Consider the following 18,711-nt stretch of genomic DNA (forward strand, 5'->3'; position numbering starts at 1 on the left):
TTAAGCAGCGTCGTGTTGCTATATCTTGGGTGAGGACGACTGACGGCCCGCAGTCGTATTCCGAGCGTCCATTCGCGTGCCGTGAGGGGGATGCTGTTGGCGTGGTTGGTGCGGCTCCGTGTGTGGTTCCGCACCTGCACGCAACCGGTCCTTACTAGTTGCCTGGCGTGCACGCATCTAGTTGATACTCGTATTGCTTTTTGTGCCATTCCGGTTATACATGGGCTTGCGAACGATGCGAGGTTTGTTTCGGTGTTGTGTGGTCTACGTTACGCACACACTGCGTCTGTAGCCGGCGAGGGGAAGCTTAGCACCTATGACCGTACAGACGTGTGCACAAGGAAGGCGAGAGAGGGGAGGGGGTATGAACCCATAATACTTCGTTTCGCACTGCGTCTACGAATCATAAGGGCCTACGTGGGAGGTAGTTTGGAAGAGAGAGAAAGAGGGAGGGCTGGGATGCGGTGAAAAGTTGTCCGCAGCCTCACCTCTTGAACCCCTGTCACACGTGGCCACTTAAGTGCACCTTGAGCGAGTACACTTCGCCGCGACTATCATTTGCGTGCTGTCACAAGTTTTTTGTCGCTCGCTGCAAAGTAAACTTGCCGGCAAGTGCGTTCCCCAACCTCACTCCCATCGCTTCGACAGCTGCGACCAGTGGTTTGTACAGAAATGCGCTGTTGCCTAAAGCGGCGCTCGTACTATTTTCAAACCATTGTTTTTGTTGTGATGATAAGGTATTAAAACATGTCATAATACAAGAAAAACTACCTCGCTGCTGTCACGTCAAGCAGTTTGCGGCTACGTTCACTGGGGGGGATGCGGCAGCACATGCCGTGCAATGGCTTCGTCCGTCGCGTTGTTTACTTCCAAGCACACTTGCACATGTGTAGGTGAGTTGTTCTCTAGTCACTTAAAATGGCGAGTGCCACAGGGGCTACTTCCACGAAGACAATGTGGTCCGACGATGAGACACAGGCACAAAAATAACAAATATACGTGGTGCTACAAATCTGCGAATTGCCACTGCCATCATTTCCAAAGTACACTTGGCTTTCTCGTGTAGCAGCGAACAGCCAAAATGACACCTCGTGAGCGTATACGTACACTCGCTCAAAGTGCACTAAAGTTCCAACTTATGACAGGGGTACTAATGTACAACCTTGCCGATGCTATTGTATACATGGCGTTGCACTGTTTTAAGCTCGAGGACGCCGGATCAATTCCAGTTCGCACTGGCCACATTGCGGCGGGAGAGAGATACGAAAAATGCCCATGTCCTACATACATTTGAGTGCGCGTGAAAGAACCCCAGCTGGTCAAATTATTGCGAGATCCTTGACGGTATACGAAGCGTCTCATATTCATATCGTGTTATCTTTTATAAAAATACCCAATTTCACCTATTTTCATCGCGCGACATCATGCTAAGCTCCCGCTCATGGTATGTTCTTAGCGCCGAATAAAAGTGCCAAACACGGGTAAAGCTAACAGATGACAAAGCACGCAGCAAGTTGAACGAGCTAGATGATCAGTCATTTAGCAACTTATTGCTCATGTTGCATTTCATTCCGCAACGTTGTTCGCATATAGGATGTGAAGCGTGTTCACATGACATTCGTGTGATTCGAAGGAAATCCAGATATGTTAAAAACATGGAGCTAATACGGCTGTGTAGTCTTTTCGGCAGTAACAGAAATGATCACTAACAAACTGCGCTCTCACATGAGGACACAGATTCGTCAACGCGTGATAATAACAATTGTTGGGGTTTGACGTCTGAAAACCACCACATGATTTTGAGAGACGCCGTAGTCTCTCAAAAAAAAGCCACGTTCCCAAACATGTCCCGCACGTCTCGTTGTCGCGATGTAGTAGCTATGGTGCCACTAAAGTATAGCTCCGGGCCATACAAAAAAACTTAGGACGTGGCAGCCAGGATTGGCCTGATTGTTTTCCCTTTCTGAAAATACATCTTTGTTTATTTCAGTAAAGGGGCTTCTCTCTCGCGCGCCCGCTCTACGATGTTTAGCACATGCGCTTCCCTCCCTTCGTCCCTTCTCTGCGCTTAGTTTCAGAGCAGTCATCTGGAGGCTACTGAACTGCAGCCGTGTGATGAGGGGCTTCCTCGAGGATTAAAGTTAGATGGACCAGGACGAATGTTTCGGCAACTGAGGGTCTTTTTTTAAAAGTCTGAATCCGCATTTTAGATTGAACCGAAAATGCTGTAGGTTCCTGTGCTCATATTTGGGTGCACGTTAAAGAACCCAAGGCGGACGAAATGTCCGGAACCCTCAACTACTGCGTCTCTCGTAATCATATGTTGGTCTTTGGACGGTAAACCTAACATAATGAAGAGAAGTCCGTATGTATTTCCGTGTGGCTTCGAGCTACAAAAGGGTGGTTGCCTCCTTTCCCTTTTTAAACATTTCCGCCACCTAGCGGGTTACGTATTGGTGATTACGTTTATATGTTTTATTTGTTTCAGTGAAGGCACACATCATACCGCGTTATACAAGGATTAAAATCGTACGTACGAACTGTGGGAGATGTTCACACCCTCGCGCAATAGCACATACACAAGTGAAAGAGAACATGGTTTTACATATGCGTTACATAATAAACCGAATTGACCGCTACACGCAACGATTGGTCGAATATATACGACCGCCGATACACTGTGCACGTCTTCGTCGGCTCTTACTAAGGCGATTTGCAGTCCCAAGTAAATATTTCAAATTAAATGGACGCGTTCACAAATGAGGTGGTCTGTAAAGAAATTAGTGGCTGTAGTATGATATAACATTTTGCCTGTTATGTTCCACATCGCCGAAAAATTTTTTTTCTCTTAGCATTCGTTCGTTTCTCTTTATTTCTATCTATTTCATTCGCACTCTCTCGGATGACCAGCTAGTATTCGTTCAGATAAAACATGAAGCCGGGCGCACTAAACGAGAAGAACGCGTCGTTCATGTGCCCGATTTCTCGAATGAAAATGACACTATAGATAATTGATTATCTTTATATTTTTTAGATAACTTCAGCACTAAGACTGACCTCAGACTGATGTGCATTAAGTTCAAAGAAATCTTCTTCTATTGCATTGACAGCTTTACACCTGCTGCAAAAAAAAAAAAAAAGAAACCTCTGTATTACCCGCGATGTCATACACCATAAAGGCCCACTCACCAGACTCTCAAGATGCAAAAAAAAAAAAAATGAGCGCAATATTATCTCTTGATATTATTTTGTCCTTCTTGCACACTTCTGTGACGCAGACAGCAGTTTCCGTGACGTCTATAGCGTACATGCTCTTAAATGGTCCATGTACAGGACAGGAAATATCAACTGTGATTTGGCTCCTGCACTGTTTGGCCATGCAGTCACCCATACGTTCTTCCTAGTCTACATGAATATTGTGCATGATCAACCGTTTGCACTTGATACTGTGTGGTTAAAACTGCGCAAGCGGCGAAACCAGCGTGTAGCCGAGAAGCGCGAAATCCTGATAGACTCTTTTGCTTATAGTGCCGACATTGTTCACGTGCTTTTAATAATTTGGGGCTGACGAGGATACCTCGCGTTTGCGAAGGAAAGGAGAAAATGACCCCCTCGTCCTTGAACACGGTGTGGTGAAAAGCGTAGGATCGGTCGCGAAAGAAAGAAAACAAAATGGTACCAATGCAAACTGTCAAATATGTCACTGCTGCAGCTGCGCATGCACATGCTCAGAGAAGCGATAAACAAATATCCCCCAGAAACCCTCCCAAACTTCATGAAGCCATCTCCTTAAAGAATTTGGCACTACCTATTGGACCGTGATAAGAAATATTACAGCGCAGTCACAAACTATGCGCTTGTGACTGACCATGTGGGGATATTGTCAAGCTTTAGTTCATATTTTCAGTCCGATTTTACACCTACAGCTAGGGTTGGCTCCCTACCACTGTTTAATCATCAGTTCCCTCACTCACTAACAGCTGGTTTAGCTGTGACAATCGATTAAATTCTATCTCACATTTTAAAAATGGTGAAAGAAGAAGACTGGCCTAGAAGAAATTAATACCTAATGCATTTTTACGACGATATGCGGATGGGGTAGCCTACTACTTGAAAACAATATGCACGCCCTCGATCACGCGAAAACGTCTTGCGGGTGATTGGCGCATGGCGAGTGTAATACCTTTATACCTAACACAGTTGGCAAGCAGAAAACTGGAAATTATCGTCCATATCCTTTGCTTGTGTTTGCTACAAGCTACTTGAGCATAATATAGCAAAGTCCATATAGCGTTATTTTCAGGAAAGCAACATGTTTTTCCCAAATCAGCACTGGTTCAGGCAACGCCTTTCTGGCACCACGCAGATTATGAAAACTATCAAAGGCTTTCCAAGGGCTTTGAACAATAAAAACAACTCGATGTGGTTTGTGTACACTTTTACAAAGCCTTCGACAGAGTCGTTCACTCTCTGTTGATATGCAAATTTTCACAAATGAGAATCATTCACAATTTAGTAGAATAAATCCAAGCGCATCTGCCTGGTCTAACGTAGTACGTGGAAATAAATGGCACAAAATCGAACACCTTATCAGTGAGCTCAAGCGACCACAAGGCTCTATTTTAGACCCTGTTTTATTTTTGGTGTACATTGATGACATCAATTCTGGTATCAGCGAAGATGGCACTTTACGGTCGTACGCAGATGTCTGTCTGATATACTGTGAGATCAATCACATGAGGGATCGAAAATCACTGAGCAATGCCCTGGCTGCGATTGAAGTGTGGTGTGAAAAGTGGGAATCGAAAATAAACGACCAAAAGCAGTTGCCTTCAGAGTATCAAAAAAAAAAAAGAAGAGAGAGAGAAACGAACAGGCCCGTATATACATTATGAACTCCGAAATGCTTACTGAAGTTCATACGCTCAAATATTTAGGAGTAACTATCGCATCAAATCTAAGCTAGAAACCTCATATCACTGATATCACTAGCGCTGCAGAAAAGACACTTTGGTTCATGCGCGTGAAGTTGAAGCATGCATCCCAATTCGCACATAACATTATGAAGCGAAAAATTCCGATAAGCATGATTGGGGGCCAAAGTAGTTCTAAAAATAACTTGTTCCACGTATCTTTTAGTACAGTGCTTCGAAATAACTAAGTAGGCAACTCAAGAAAGCATGGAGCACCCATAACACGAATGCTAAACATCTTGTACACTTTGCGTTTTATAAATTACGAAATTAACGAGAATGTATCAGAGACTTATTCATAAGGTGCGCAATTAGAAGCCACGCCGTAGTGGTATATACGGCGGACAAGTTTCAACCGCCCTGTTTTGTTTTGTTTTCCTTATTTTTTTTTTTGCGTAGAAGGGTGCGAGTGCTGCAGCGACTTTCAAGAAACGCGCCTTGTCATTTTTTCAACATACAGAGGTGGTGCCAGCATTATCTTTAGAAGTAAACTTAGTTTTCTGAGAAATGACATCGCATATTCATTCGAATTTTTTATGTACAAGCAGCGAACGTTACTTGTGACTTTTAAACAGCCCGCGCTCCTTTATGCTTTCGCCAAACGCGAGAGTGGAGGCGCCACTGGCCTCAGCCAACGCAGGGAGGTTCGACCACTTACACAACATAGTCACGTGTGGCGACCACTTACGTCTCAACTGCGACTACCGTAACTACTAGTGAACACTCTACCGCAACGGTGGTACGCAAACTGACATTTAAAATAGTCTAGTTTGTGTGTGTGTGTGTGTGTGTGTGTGTGTGTGTGTGTGTGTGTGTGTGTGTGTGTGTGTGTGTGTGTGTGTGTGAGAGAGTGTGTGTGTGTGAGAGAGAGAGAGAGAGTGTGTGTGTGTGTGTGTCGTACAGTAGTTTTTCGCTATATGTAATAAAAAGGGTAACCATGGAAACTTTTCCACATCTTCTGTCATGGTAGCCTCTCGGGCTGAAGTGGCCACCTTGTCATTCCCTCCACCCGCCCCTAGTGTAGCTTTCAGCATGCTCACTGGTGTGAGAGAGCAAGCGCTTAAAGGATGCGAGAAATTCCCTGGACCCCAATTCATGATTAAACGTTTATTGAAATGTTTGCGCCGTTCTATTTGTATGGCAATAAACTTCTTGACGGATGGCATTTGAGGATAAACACTCTAAAAAAATATCGAGTAAAAAGGGTGTCTTTTTTGTCCCACGACAGTAATTGTAATCAGGCTTGCGTGCGCTTCCTTTCTTGAAAACTTGGCGCTGGCCACTTTCATATTGCGAATGCTATGCAACGCTGATAACACGCATGTCGTTCGTGACCGGAATGTACCGGATGCGTGGCGATAGCGAAAGGAAGGAACGCAAGATAGATGACGATTATTGTCGTGAAACAAAAAGACGTCGTTTTTACTCGATCTGTTATAAGTGTGAGTCTGAACGTTGTGGCACGGCCCCTCCCTGGTTTGGTAGACGTGCTTTGCCTGTTTCAACAGCGAACCGCGCTCTTATGCAGACACAACATACCTTTATGACCAGAACACTATTTTGTTCATACGTTAAACCTCGATGAATTTGCCACAAGCGTGACAACGCATCGCATTCCCGTAAAATGATACGGTAAATTCAACTCCGCCTATTGACTGCGCATTTAGAAAACGCTGCCGATCAGCATCCAAGGCTCGCGCCAACTAGCGGAGCACTGTATGCAGCGCGAAACTTGCAGTTTCTTTTCAAGACCAGCCACTATTGACTCGCTATCTACTCAGTCAACAATGCAGTAAACATGACAGGTAAGCTCACAAGTTGATTTGATTACAGCGGAAACAACAAATATTTATACTCCTCGTTTCGAGTTCAATAAAGAAAATATATATTATCTTTTGAGAGGCACCGAAGCACAAGTCTTGATCAAACGTTATTGCTTGACAGACAAGCTAAATTTGTCCGTGAAGTTTTAGTGGGCTACCGGAGCAATCGACAGCGGTGGAAAAGCTCTCGTGGGTCTTGTGGCGTCTTGTCAGTGCAACTACAAAAGGTGGCTTGCACTAACGTTACTGAAAATGCCGCGTTCGAGCACCAGCAAGTGGGGACGCGATGGTTCCGATGTGTCAATAATGTTCTCGAAACACCACATGCAGGTTCTTTCATTATTACCGCACTGAGACATTCTTGCAGCGTCGTTTTCACATAGACGCAAGTTGTTGCGCATCAAAGCCGCCATCATGCAGTGCCAGTTTCTCTCAGAAGCTGTGTTATGACGTCACGTACAAGCTATCTATACCTTTTCGAAGATATACAAGCATGTCAGTGTTCTCAAGGCAAAAAAAAAAAAATGAAAAGGCTGTGAGCTCATACTTGTAAAGTGCACAATGCTTTAACTGAGCACTTAAGGAAAGCATGCAAGCCAGTGCGATATGTTACTTTTGCGTGGCTCTGTTCAGGTTCTCAATCATCAGTTGCTGCTACAAGCATTGCGAATCCCAATATTTCTTCAGTAACCCCCCCCCCCCCCTCAAAAAAAAAAAAAACGCAAGTGGCTAAATGTCTTGGACAGGTTCTAATTTTCTAACTGTATGGGTTGCTCCTGCATCCATGTCAGCCGGCCCACCACACGCACTGTACCACGTACGTTACATTCCTCAATCTGTCACTTATCTCCTACTGATTTCACCACAGAGCTACTTACCTTTGCACATCGATGCGCATATGTATGTGTGTGCGTTTGTATGGCGCATGTATCCATAAACATGCGTAAAATGACGAATATCGGAGGGATTAGAATCGCTCTCTCTGCTTCACCAACGAAGAGGCACGTGGTAAAAACTACCACCAAACTACGCTGCTGCTAATCGTGTTTTCCGTAAGTGGTGAGACCCGTATGTACTAGAAAGAAGAGCCATGCTTTTCATGAAGCACTTGCATATGGTAGACCTTAGTATTGTTTTATTTGGATTAATCAAACGGACTTATAGAGTAGGTTCACGTCATCATCATTTACCGTCGGGATCAAGATTTTAAACCTCCTTAGTCGGGACATGCACTGCCAATGCGAGGATTACTACTAAGGTCTCCAGAGACGCAAAAGTGCAGTACAAGTTCAACAGAGCTAACGAGGACGCAATCAGCTGGGAGGAGATGCCGGGGCATTGTTTCACTATACGGTGCAAAGGTTGTGTGCACCCCTTCTCAGCAGGATACAACTTTTTGCTTTGTTCTGCTCAAGTTATGCACCCCTCTGAGCTATCGTCATGCAAGCTAGCGCTGCGGAGTATTTTAATGCGTACCAGCCAGCATTGATGGTTCCTGGTCAACCTCAGTGAGTTGACCCACTGAGGTTGAGGCGCCGAGTCTCCGTTTCTGAATATGGCCTGTGAGCATGGCTGCGTGTTATATAGAGTACGGCACACACAAGTATACAGTGTCCCTACACGAAAGCTTCTCTTCCTGCCTTGTGTATATATTCAGACCCAGCCTCACTGCCACGTTTGGAATACGTGCTGTACGTTCGCGCATGTTGCACAAGCGGTGAAATTGTCTCATGTCAAGGCGTTCTACAGTGGTGTTGTAAATGTCACACCTCCTCGATTTTTTTTTTCGCGCATACAAAAAACGCTTCGCATTCCCATAGTGGTGCATTTTGAAACGGAGTGGTCGAGTACACTAATGCCTTAGAATGTATAATCTGGTCGGTAGGCTTTGTTTCGTCACGTTACAGGCACTCCGTTGGCGCAAGTTTGGATTCTAACAAGTTCGGGTCTACCGCGCACTGTGAGAGTTCCTGCAGAGCAGCGGGCTTATGAACAACGGCGTCGAAAGCAGAGGCGGCATTGCGCCCGTCAGCTACGTTGGCCACCCATATTCGTAGCTGTAGTGGAATGTTCTAGATCTTTTTTGTTTCGCGTCCATTGAGTTAACAAACGGCTTCACGTTGGCGAAATCATAGCGACTGCATAAGCACACCTCATCGAAGAGGAAACAAATCAGTGAAGGGTCCCTCTTCATTAGCGTTTGGAGCTTTTGCTATCGTCAGTGAGAGCATACCTCAATGGGAGAGAGAAATCAAGTAAAAGAATCCCACAAAATTCGGTTTGAGGGCATACATTCTTATTTATTGTACGTCTAAGTTTTCCAGGCCCTGAAAAGCACGATCGTGTGAATGTAACTTGCCTTTTCATGTTATGTAGCGTTATGTGTCAGAAAATAAGGGCAGGTCTCACAATTCAATGATGAATGAGTTTAATAAATAACTACATACACTTTGTAAAACAGTCTTCTACGTGATAAGCACCATTGAGCATTTAGATTCAGTAGACTTGTTATGAGTCCAATAAGGAATTCGTAATCGATCCATTGTGTAATGGCGACTTGGATGGAATCAGCTGACCATGAGAAGACCAAGTCAGGAACATTTAGTAAAATTCTGTGAAGCACCCACTTTGTACAACAGACAGAGCGTGCCGCGGCACGCCATAGACGCTAAAACCAAGACAATGTTTTTAACTTGGCGTAATCAACCAGCGCTATGCAATTCATTCGATTATGATAGGCATGACCATACATGCTGCACTCGCGAGTTTAACAACACGCACAGATAGAGATGTACAGTAGTCAGCAACATTGAAACGCACACTCCACAGCGTATCCTGTAACATAGTGATTGGCGCTGGTGCCGCGTAGCTTTGGTTTCCGTTGTCGAGATGTTATCCATGAATATAGACAAACTATCGAAGCATATCCAAGATACCATATCGGCAACAGCACGCTGAGTTTCACGGATGTAATCAGTCTTAGTAGGCCTGGTCACGCGGTGGAGCATTCTTGTTAAGCTTCCTGACGACTGTACGTTCGGGTACCGACTTAGAAGTCGGTGGTGTTCCTACCTGAAAGGCATATTCACACAAGCCCGAACCAATGAGCGCGCATTCAAGACTCACGTCAGAGAACATAGGCGAGGCTATATAGTGCTTTTTAGTCGCGGGTGACATCTTCTGCAGCACATCGGTAATGCGGCTGCGCATTGTTCTGCCTTCTTGAGTCATGCCTTGCCATAGATAATGATGCCTTCGCAATAATTGCGAAATTAAGAAGTCGCAGGATGTGTGGACTTTCATACGTTGAGATTACGAAAGCATATTAGGCTGGAGTTTCATAATTGCTGGCAAAAACATAACAGGTATACAACTGTATTTTAAAACATTTACACCCGAAATCCACCGAATTACATGGAGCACACGTATCTCACCACATCGTATCTGTGAATAAACAGACGTAGAATGGTGACCGAAATGGCACTGGCGACTTACACTGCGTGAAATAGTGTTTTAGGAATGTGTCCGGCACATTCCTTTATGGCCAAATACCTTTTGGCTACAGTATACTTAAATCCATTTGTACGCGGAGGTTGTGTCGTTATCAAAGCATTTACGTTGTCACATGAGTAGCACACCGTTGCTCGGTGCAATATATGCACTTCACAAGAATATAGAGTCCACGGATGTCGTCACCAAAAGCATTTCTAAAAAAAAATTTGGCATCACATCAGTTCGGTGGTAATGGTAATATGTACAAACATGGACAAATAAAGTAGGAACAACTAAGCTCCAACTAACAAGCGTTGTATTGTTCTTCTTTAGTCCACTCGTAATATACGACCACACTTGCCAACCGCATAACCTGCGCGGGATGGTGCTCACGATAGCTACCACTTGCAAAGCCCATTCTGCTTTTCAACTTCTTGTTCTAGTTTAATTTGTCCATGACTGTACGTTAGTCTGAGTAAAATATCCGTCGGAAAGCGAAACACGACATCGAGAAACAGTCAGTCTTTTCTACAGAGTTCATTGCAATGGGTACGTAGCCTTTAATATTGTTAAGCCGTAATAGCGGCTCCCATGTCACATCTTGAAAAAGATGCGTGTGCTTTTATTTAAATACACGACGTCTAGGTGTTCATTGTTATATACCACTAACACATCGTTCAACTTATCATCATATAACACTAACAAGAACAAACCAATTAGAGCTTAACACTATTACTAACACATGACTGATTCTTCTTACCATGCCCAGCATACTTAGATGCAAACACTGTGCACATTATGCCATGGTATTTCGTGTACTGCGTTATACAATGCTCAATGTTGGCTTACACCATTGCTGATATGTAACCACTCTTTTGACTCCAAAATATTCTATATAACTTCGCCTGTCGGACAGGCACCACGTCACCCCTACGCTCAAGCACAGAGAAAAGACGTCATGAAGTTTATTGAAACAAGTTAGCGAGTAACACTGTGGGGTAAAAACAAGAATAAATAGAATACTTACTCTCTTTACCAGATGAAATAAACTAACACATCACACAATAAAAAGCCTGCTGGCCTCTCTACCAGAACTTTATACAGCCTGTACGACCGTAATTCTAGAAATATTAGGAGAGTGATCCCTATAGCTTAGAGAAGTCAATACAGCAAATAAAAAAAGCGCATCTGAGTGCACATGAAATGTGCTTTCATTGTGACTTAAGCTTGTCACAGTACCGACTTCTTGGTGCAGTATGGCAACAGAAATAAATAATGAGAGGAATGACATGGCTTGCAAAATGAAAACGAAGAAAGTCTTGAGCATGAATTCAAGTAAGCATGAAATGACATTTAACACTGGTGAATTATTGATGTAAAAGTGTGTGCATATATATATATATGCACACACGCGCGCTTTTTATCCTTGATATAAAATATTTTTTGATACACCTTTGCGTATATGATTGCACCGTGCTGTAGACTCGGCCTTTCTGTTAGCCCCATATTTCGCACCCCACAAGCACCGCTGTAGGCTAGCTCTAACGTCATAGTCATATACGATTGTGTGGGACGTCAGCTGAGCCGTATAAAAGGCTGCGTAGAACGTGAAGCTGTGTGCGAATCGGGAGTCGGGCAGAAAACATTGTAATGGATAGCAGTTGTGACCCCCTGGAGCGAAATATGGTCAGCTTATCATGATACATTGAGTACATGAGAACAGTCGCCCCCTTAATGTTTTGGCGCTTTCACCGCAACGCAGGATTTCTTGCCCAAGAAATAACCAAGCAGGTTGGTCTCCTAACCGGTTCAGATGCGCACCGCCGTCATTTTAAAAACGTTGGCCCCCAGTGAAGTAGAACAGCCGCCTAAAAAATCGAATGTCCCATCAGAAGACGATTATTTGTCGAATCCAGTCGGCGAAATGCGTGATCCTCGTGTACACTCCGGGTTGATTTGGCAGAGCACACCCGATGCCCCACGATATGATGCCGATCAGTGACCACTGCCCCGTCTTCAGATCTTTGAGCACCAGTGGCCCTCCAGAGTCACCCTAAGGGAGAGAAAACGAGGCATTCACCAAAACGTATGCAAACGCACACCAACATGCACATAACTGATACAAGAGGAGGCTCAGGGACTTGCATCATGACTACGCTCCTACGTAAATGTGTGGAACGAAACCCTTCTAACCTTTATTGTTTTGAAGGCAGCATGTCGCGATTTCATATTTTAGTTTAAGTGACGACAAGGTACCCAGGTACATGTTGATAGCTTTGCGTGACAGCAAAGTATGCGAGTCTGTATTCATGGTTCACAGTTTCTAAATGACGCAGTTTGTGAAAGTGGGCATTTTCTGCTTTCTTTTATTGCTTTTCTTTATGGGCAACAAAGGTGGCAGTTAGGAAAGGAAGTTTGCTGTAGCAGTTGTGGTGCATGTCCTCTTGCAGGACCCTACTGCTCCCCCCCCCTTCCACCTCCTCTCTCTCTCTCATACACACACACGCGCGCAAACACACACACACACACACACACACACGAGAAAGCCTGAGCGAATGACAACAAACTTAGTGGGACCTCATCTGATTCGGAAGATAATTGAACTGCAACAGTAACTGGATGAAACGCCCGATAGGTCATCATACAGTACCTTCAAACAAATTCTACAACCAACACATGTCATCGACTTTCCCCTCGATAGCGTCATCCTTCACTGCAATGCATCTGGAAGGCTGTTCAACGTCCTAGGCGACTACCTTTTATGCCGATTTCAGAATAATCTCCTTCACGTGAGCTCGTGTGAGCACAAAGCTGTTACTGTTACAAGTTTCTGTTGCTGTTAAATTGTTACAAACACGACCCGACAAGCACTTTCAGTCGTTTCCTTCATGAACTCCACCGGTCATCACCGGCCTGGTACTTCAGCTGTCAGGGCTCATATAAGGTGACCATTGACAAACACAAGACAATGACACTTTTGTGCTTAGTGAGCTAACCGGCATCTTTCAGCTACTAAACTCGGCCTGAATATTCTGCAAATATATATCACTTTTCCATTCTTCCCGTAGCTGTAATTAAACCTGTGTTGCAATATGCTCAATAAATATGTCAGTATTTTTAGAGACTAGGAACTCTTTAGATTGACGTTGATATTGCGCGTGCTTTATAAACAGAGAAATAAGAGAATGAAGAATTTCGCGAGATTAAAGGGCAGCAGCCGTGTTGGCTTAGGGGCAATAAAATTGCCATTTAGGCATTGCACTGGGAAAGAGCAGTTTAGGCACAGAAATTTGAACAACCTGTGACATTTTTCTTATAAACAGCTCTACAGTATAAAACACAGTCAAGAGAGTATGAAGCAATAAACATAGAACATGGATATGTAATTGCAAATTCTTAACATAAGAACAAAATTTCTTAAATGAGAAGCAGATACAACACATCCGTAAGTGATCAATAGCTATGAAATAATAAATTACTATTAATGAAAATCAATACAGAATGGAATTTCAAAAAGCAGCTGTAGGGGCTTCATTAGCAGCTATGCTAACAGTGAAAGACAAAAGTCAATTTCTTTCTGATATAAGTTAGAGAGGAAAATGCCTTCGCAATAATTAATTCTGTAAGGGCAGTTTGATTGCGTAGAAGTGCAACAAACACTATTTTACTTAATATTGGATGCAGAAATGAAAAACACCTATTAGGGACCTACCTCACAAGAGTCCTTGCCTCCTTTGGCAAGGCCGGCACAAATAAAGATGTTGGGGATATCCTCGATGAAGCCCGCCTTGCGGTACATGCTCTCACATTCTTTGTTGGTAATGATTGGAACACTGACCTTCTGCATGATGTTCGGAAGGGGTCCATCTGCGTAGTAACAAGTGCTCTTCATATACTCGTGTGACATGAGCAAGCGAAACGGCGCAGACAATCGTCTGCACTCCGAACGACTACTTGCTTACACGAGTGCGGATATAGTTAGGAAATGAACACACGAGAGAAAGGGCGCTCACTCGCAGCTCAATTTATTCGAAAAAAGCTTCACGCCCGGAAAGCTTATGCGCAGGTGCACTGGCAACAGACACTGTCGCAGAAAAGTTTTCCCACATCGCCGGCAAACCCGGTAACGGTCTATGAGTGTTAAAATGGGGAGGGGGGGGGGGGGTCGCACTATTTAGTTTAACTGATGTAAAAAAATTCTGTCTTTTTCGTCGTCAAGTGAACGTCCTTTCTGTCGTGTGTTCTTCTCCTAAGCAAGTCCACGCTCCCCAAAGCAAAATGCCGAATTGACTAGCCTAACAGCTGACCATATTGAATGACAACTCTTAAACTCTTTAAAGCTGTTCAACTAGCGAAAGCCAAGAAAGTCGCCTGGGCATATTGACTAATCGTTGTGTTTATTAGGAGCGTTTTTAAGCATTGTATAGGTAGAATTGACTTTATCACAGTAAAAATGTTGTTGACAGTAAAAATGTTGTTATCTATCTATCTATCTATCTATCTATCTATCTATCTATCTATCTATCTATCTATCTATCTATCTATCTATCTATCTATCTATCTATCTATCTATCTATCTATCTATCTATCTATCTATCTATCTATCTATCTATCTATCTATCTATCTATCTATCTATCTATCTATCTAAGGTGTTGAAAATGAAGGAATACTTGGTGCTAAATTCTTTCCCGGTCACAATTTTTCTACACATTGATGCATTTAGAAAATCCTTATGAAGAAATTAATAAATATAATGTTACTATACGAACAAGGATCTTGCGTTATTTATTAGTGGTATGGCATGAATAACTTCAGTGATGTCCCGATGATTCAGTCATGGACTAACTCGGGACGCCCCCCCCCCCCCCATGAATACATAAAGGCCAAGTCCCTCTGTGGCCCCACGACCCCTCTCAACAGCCGTGAGTTGGTCCGCCAGCATGTCACTGCGAGGCATCCGCTGCTACCAGTGTTCGCTTCGAGAACCTTCACCAGCCAACGCCGAGCAAGGCAAGATTATGTTGTGTAAATCAAGCAAATTCGCACTCTTAGTAGAACAGATTGAAACACAGCCGTCCGGATTAATTTTATTCATGACAACCGGGTTAGGGTATGTCCGTGTCTGCACAAGCCGTAATGTAACCGTCTGTGGTTTGTTTAACCTATAATGTGACAAGGGAAATGTGTGTGCCTTAGGTAATACTACTTAGTGATGTAGTTGTAGGTTAACAGCTGGTCCTTTAACTTGGTAGCGGAAAATACAGATCGCTCAGGGAGTGCACGGCACAATAATCCTTGTGCCTCCCTGTGCGCCACTTCTTTGATGTTACGCAGGGCTCACCCATGTGCGTCGGAAGCCAAGTAACTGTATGCGAAGTGATGGCTCCGCCCTGCAGCAGGTCGGCAAGCCGGTGCGGCAAACTTATCTCTCGAACAGGCTTAATTGCAGATCGAGAGTCCCGAAACACTGAAGTTTTGCAAAAATCAATCAGTGCTAGAGCAATAGCCATCTGCTCAGTGACCCCCGAATTCTTTGTATAAACGGAAGTGGCAGTTCAAGCACTCCTTTTGCCATCTAGCACCACCACCACCACCGTGTAAGCATATTTTCCATTAATCCATGCCACGTCTACAAACGCAAAATCCTCATCCTGCTGATTATTCACCCCCGAAACCAAGTCCTAGCTCTCATCATCCGCCTCCCAACCTTCCTAGCACAGGGCGCACATTGCTTGGGGACAGGCGAACCATGATAATAGCCCTAAGGCTCACGTTCAACTCGTGTAGCCGCGCCCCATTGCACAACACAACCACGAGTTCCCTAACTGACCCTTTACGATATAGCTATCCGCCGGTCCACCTAGCGACCGCTCTGTGTGCCGTACGCCAAGTCTAGGCGGTTTCATCCAAAGTATATGCAAACCCAACCTCAACAACTAACCTCCCGGTCCTTCCATTCTTTTTCTCCTCCTCTTCCTCTTCCTCCTCGCAGCATCAACATGTCGTTTGATGTTTTCACATGCAGAAAAGCGCCACCTTCATGGTTTCTCTATAGAAGCTTCCTATTTGTTTCTCTCCACTTTTCAAATATGGCATATAGCGGCCACATGCGAGAAATGGTACAAAATGAATGCTGGAACTAACGGCATGTCACGTTTTCCTAAGCTTCTATGCCGATTGGAGGACCCTTGAATAAATCTTATGGCCTCCTCTATCTTTTTGGTAATTCACTGAATATTATTCGATTTATTGATTTCACATACCAAACCCAGGGCGCCGATATCCTCAAGTTTTGGTACCAACTCGTCGCTAATATAGACTGTAATGCAAGTCTAAACTCCTGTTTCCAATTCTTTGGCCTATGACCTACTTTGATAGGTTTGAAGATCAGCAACTTCGACTTTTTTTTTTTTAGAGGAACACTTCAGCTTCTTGAAATTAACACTATTTTGTAGGTAAAGGCTGAGCTCTAAAGTTAAGGACGCAAAAACATGAACTAACACAAACAAAGCGCAAACAAAGCGCATTGTCTTTGTTAGCCCTGTTTTTTTTTTCGTCCAACGGCAGCATCATTGCCTGCGTATAGCTTTCAGGAAGGGAAGTGACGACTTCCGTGTGGAAAAAAAAAAAAAGTCTTACCCCTACGACGTAGGATAGCGTAATGAAACCACACTGTGAAGCGTCTGGTCTCCCGGCACATTCGAACACCTCCTACTAAAGGTACTTGGGTCCGTATTGTAAAATATTGAACATTCTTGGAAACAAGGCGTTTTGTAGTGCGATAGTTAAATTTTACCTAAATGTTCCAGTGTGTCTCCTGTATAGTATCGGGAGTCGGTTTTGACAACTAGCCATGATTTTTGTTTTGCCTATTTCTCGTTAGTCACGGCAGGATGCTGTTGCCACTGGCTAGAGGGGGCTTTCGTGCATATGTCCCTAAATGCTGGCGATAATTTCCTTCGAAACGCTGAGCAGAATGACATTTTCAGACTGCATAAGAGAAAATTTTTGTGGATTCGTAGGACATTGATATTGTCATAATGAGGTCGCGGTGCAGTCATATAATATTTTTATCTGTCATACCTGCGTTGTCCTGCACAAATACAGGGTGGCCGTCTCAGTGTCCCCAGTGACCTTCGTGGATTTTCTTTGTCCCTCTCTCCTACTCTGTTTAGTAGAAAAAGCGGCCATTTTAGCTTACGTGCTTATTTATTGTCGTAATTGAGACAGGCAAGCACGACATGCACATTCTCACACACGGGGATCTGCCCGAGGCACTTTTCGAACATTTATGCGTAGGAGAACCTTCAGTGCTCTAAAAAACAGAAGCGCCCAAGCGTTCGCACGAAACCCGATCACATTACGAGGAAACGCATTCCTCCGTAGTCGACCATAACCATTTGAGGCTAGAGCACGGGTAAATTGAAGCTGCGGAAGACAGGTATTTACGCCCTGCCATTAGTGTTCTTTCTGGGCGGTCGAGTGTGGCCAGTAACCCTTTTGACGTCGCCTACAAAGATCGCAAGGAGATAGCTTTTGATGAAGGTAAATATACGCAAAAATGTTTTCCTCTTGTCTCGACGCCTCTACGATTTTGTTGTGGGTAGCTTTCTTCCTGCTTGAGGAGCTTTCCTTAACGACCTTCAAATTGCAGGGTCAGTGCTATTCACGAAGTACCTACATAAATCGACGACATTGCCTACTGTGAATGAATACGTCTAACGTTCGCATTATTGTTGTTTTTGCTTTGGTGTGACTTTCTTGTTTGGCAGCTTCCGTGTTGCTATGTAGCGCCTACCTTCTTTGCGTTTCGCCGACGAGAAAGGGGCCGGCGTACAGCCAGAAAAGGTGATTTATTGCGGTGGAGAAACGTGCCCACCAGCACACAACTAGTCAGGCGATCTACATAGTCCTATCTCTGGGACGACCCAGGGGAGCACAAAAAGTTCAGGGGCTGTAGGGACAGTGTAAGTGAGCTGATCTCCGGGAATTCCCCGTTTAGCGCGACCAGAACAGAGGTTATTTCTAGTTGTACCCTTATCTCGAAGGGAGCGGGGGCATCCATCCACGTCCTGTATTTATCAGGGGTCTCAATCATACTGCTGTACGGTGCATACACGCAAGAAGTAAAGCTGGCAGAATTCGGAAATTGTGATGGCGAACCTTGAAAAGCCACATGCGCTCACGTGAAAACGTAGCACAGCTTTCCTCTTTGGCGATGACGCTGTACAACAAAGCAGTGTTGTGACGGTTGTGACATAAAACAGTGTTGCAATAAAATATTTGTGGTGCAGCATTGTGGGAGTTAACAAAGAAGTCCCAGTTTCACCGCAAGGGCGAAGTAATAGCAAAAACTTGGAATGTAACGCTGAGAACGGCAAGCAGACTGAAACGTGCAGCACGGTGCTCACGCACAAATGAT

At 44.2% G+C, this 18,711-nt stretch overlaps 1 protein-coding gene across 1 annotated transcript in view; it reads right to left on the minus strand.

Moving 5' to 3' along the window:
* Nucleotides 1–18,711, minus strand: part of LOC119172854 (uncharacterized) — a 96,506-nt gene that overhangs the window by 42,785 nt on the left and 35,010 nt on the right. Inside the window, exons 7-8 of the mRNA XM_075893169.1 lie at nucleotides 14,001–14,155; nucleotides 12,180–12,341 (exon numbers count right to left, since the gene is read on the minus strand). Of these exons, the coding sequence (XP_075749284.1) occupies nucleotides 12,180–12,341; nucleotides 14,001–14,155 (317 nt within the window). The remainder of the gene's footprint in view (nucleotides 1–12,179; nucleotides 12,342–14,000; nucleotides 14,156–18,711) is intronic.

The sequence above is a fragment of the Rhipicephalus microplus genome, chromosome 4 (genome assembly GCF_043290135.1).
Source record: "Rhipicephalus microplus isolate Deutch F79 chromosome 4, USDA_Rmic, whole genome shotgun sequence".
NCBI classification, from domain to species: Eukaryota; Metazoa; Arthropoda; class Arachnida; order Ixodida; family Ixodidae; genus Rhipicephalus; species Rhipicephalus microplus.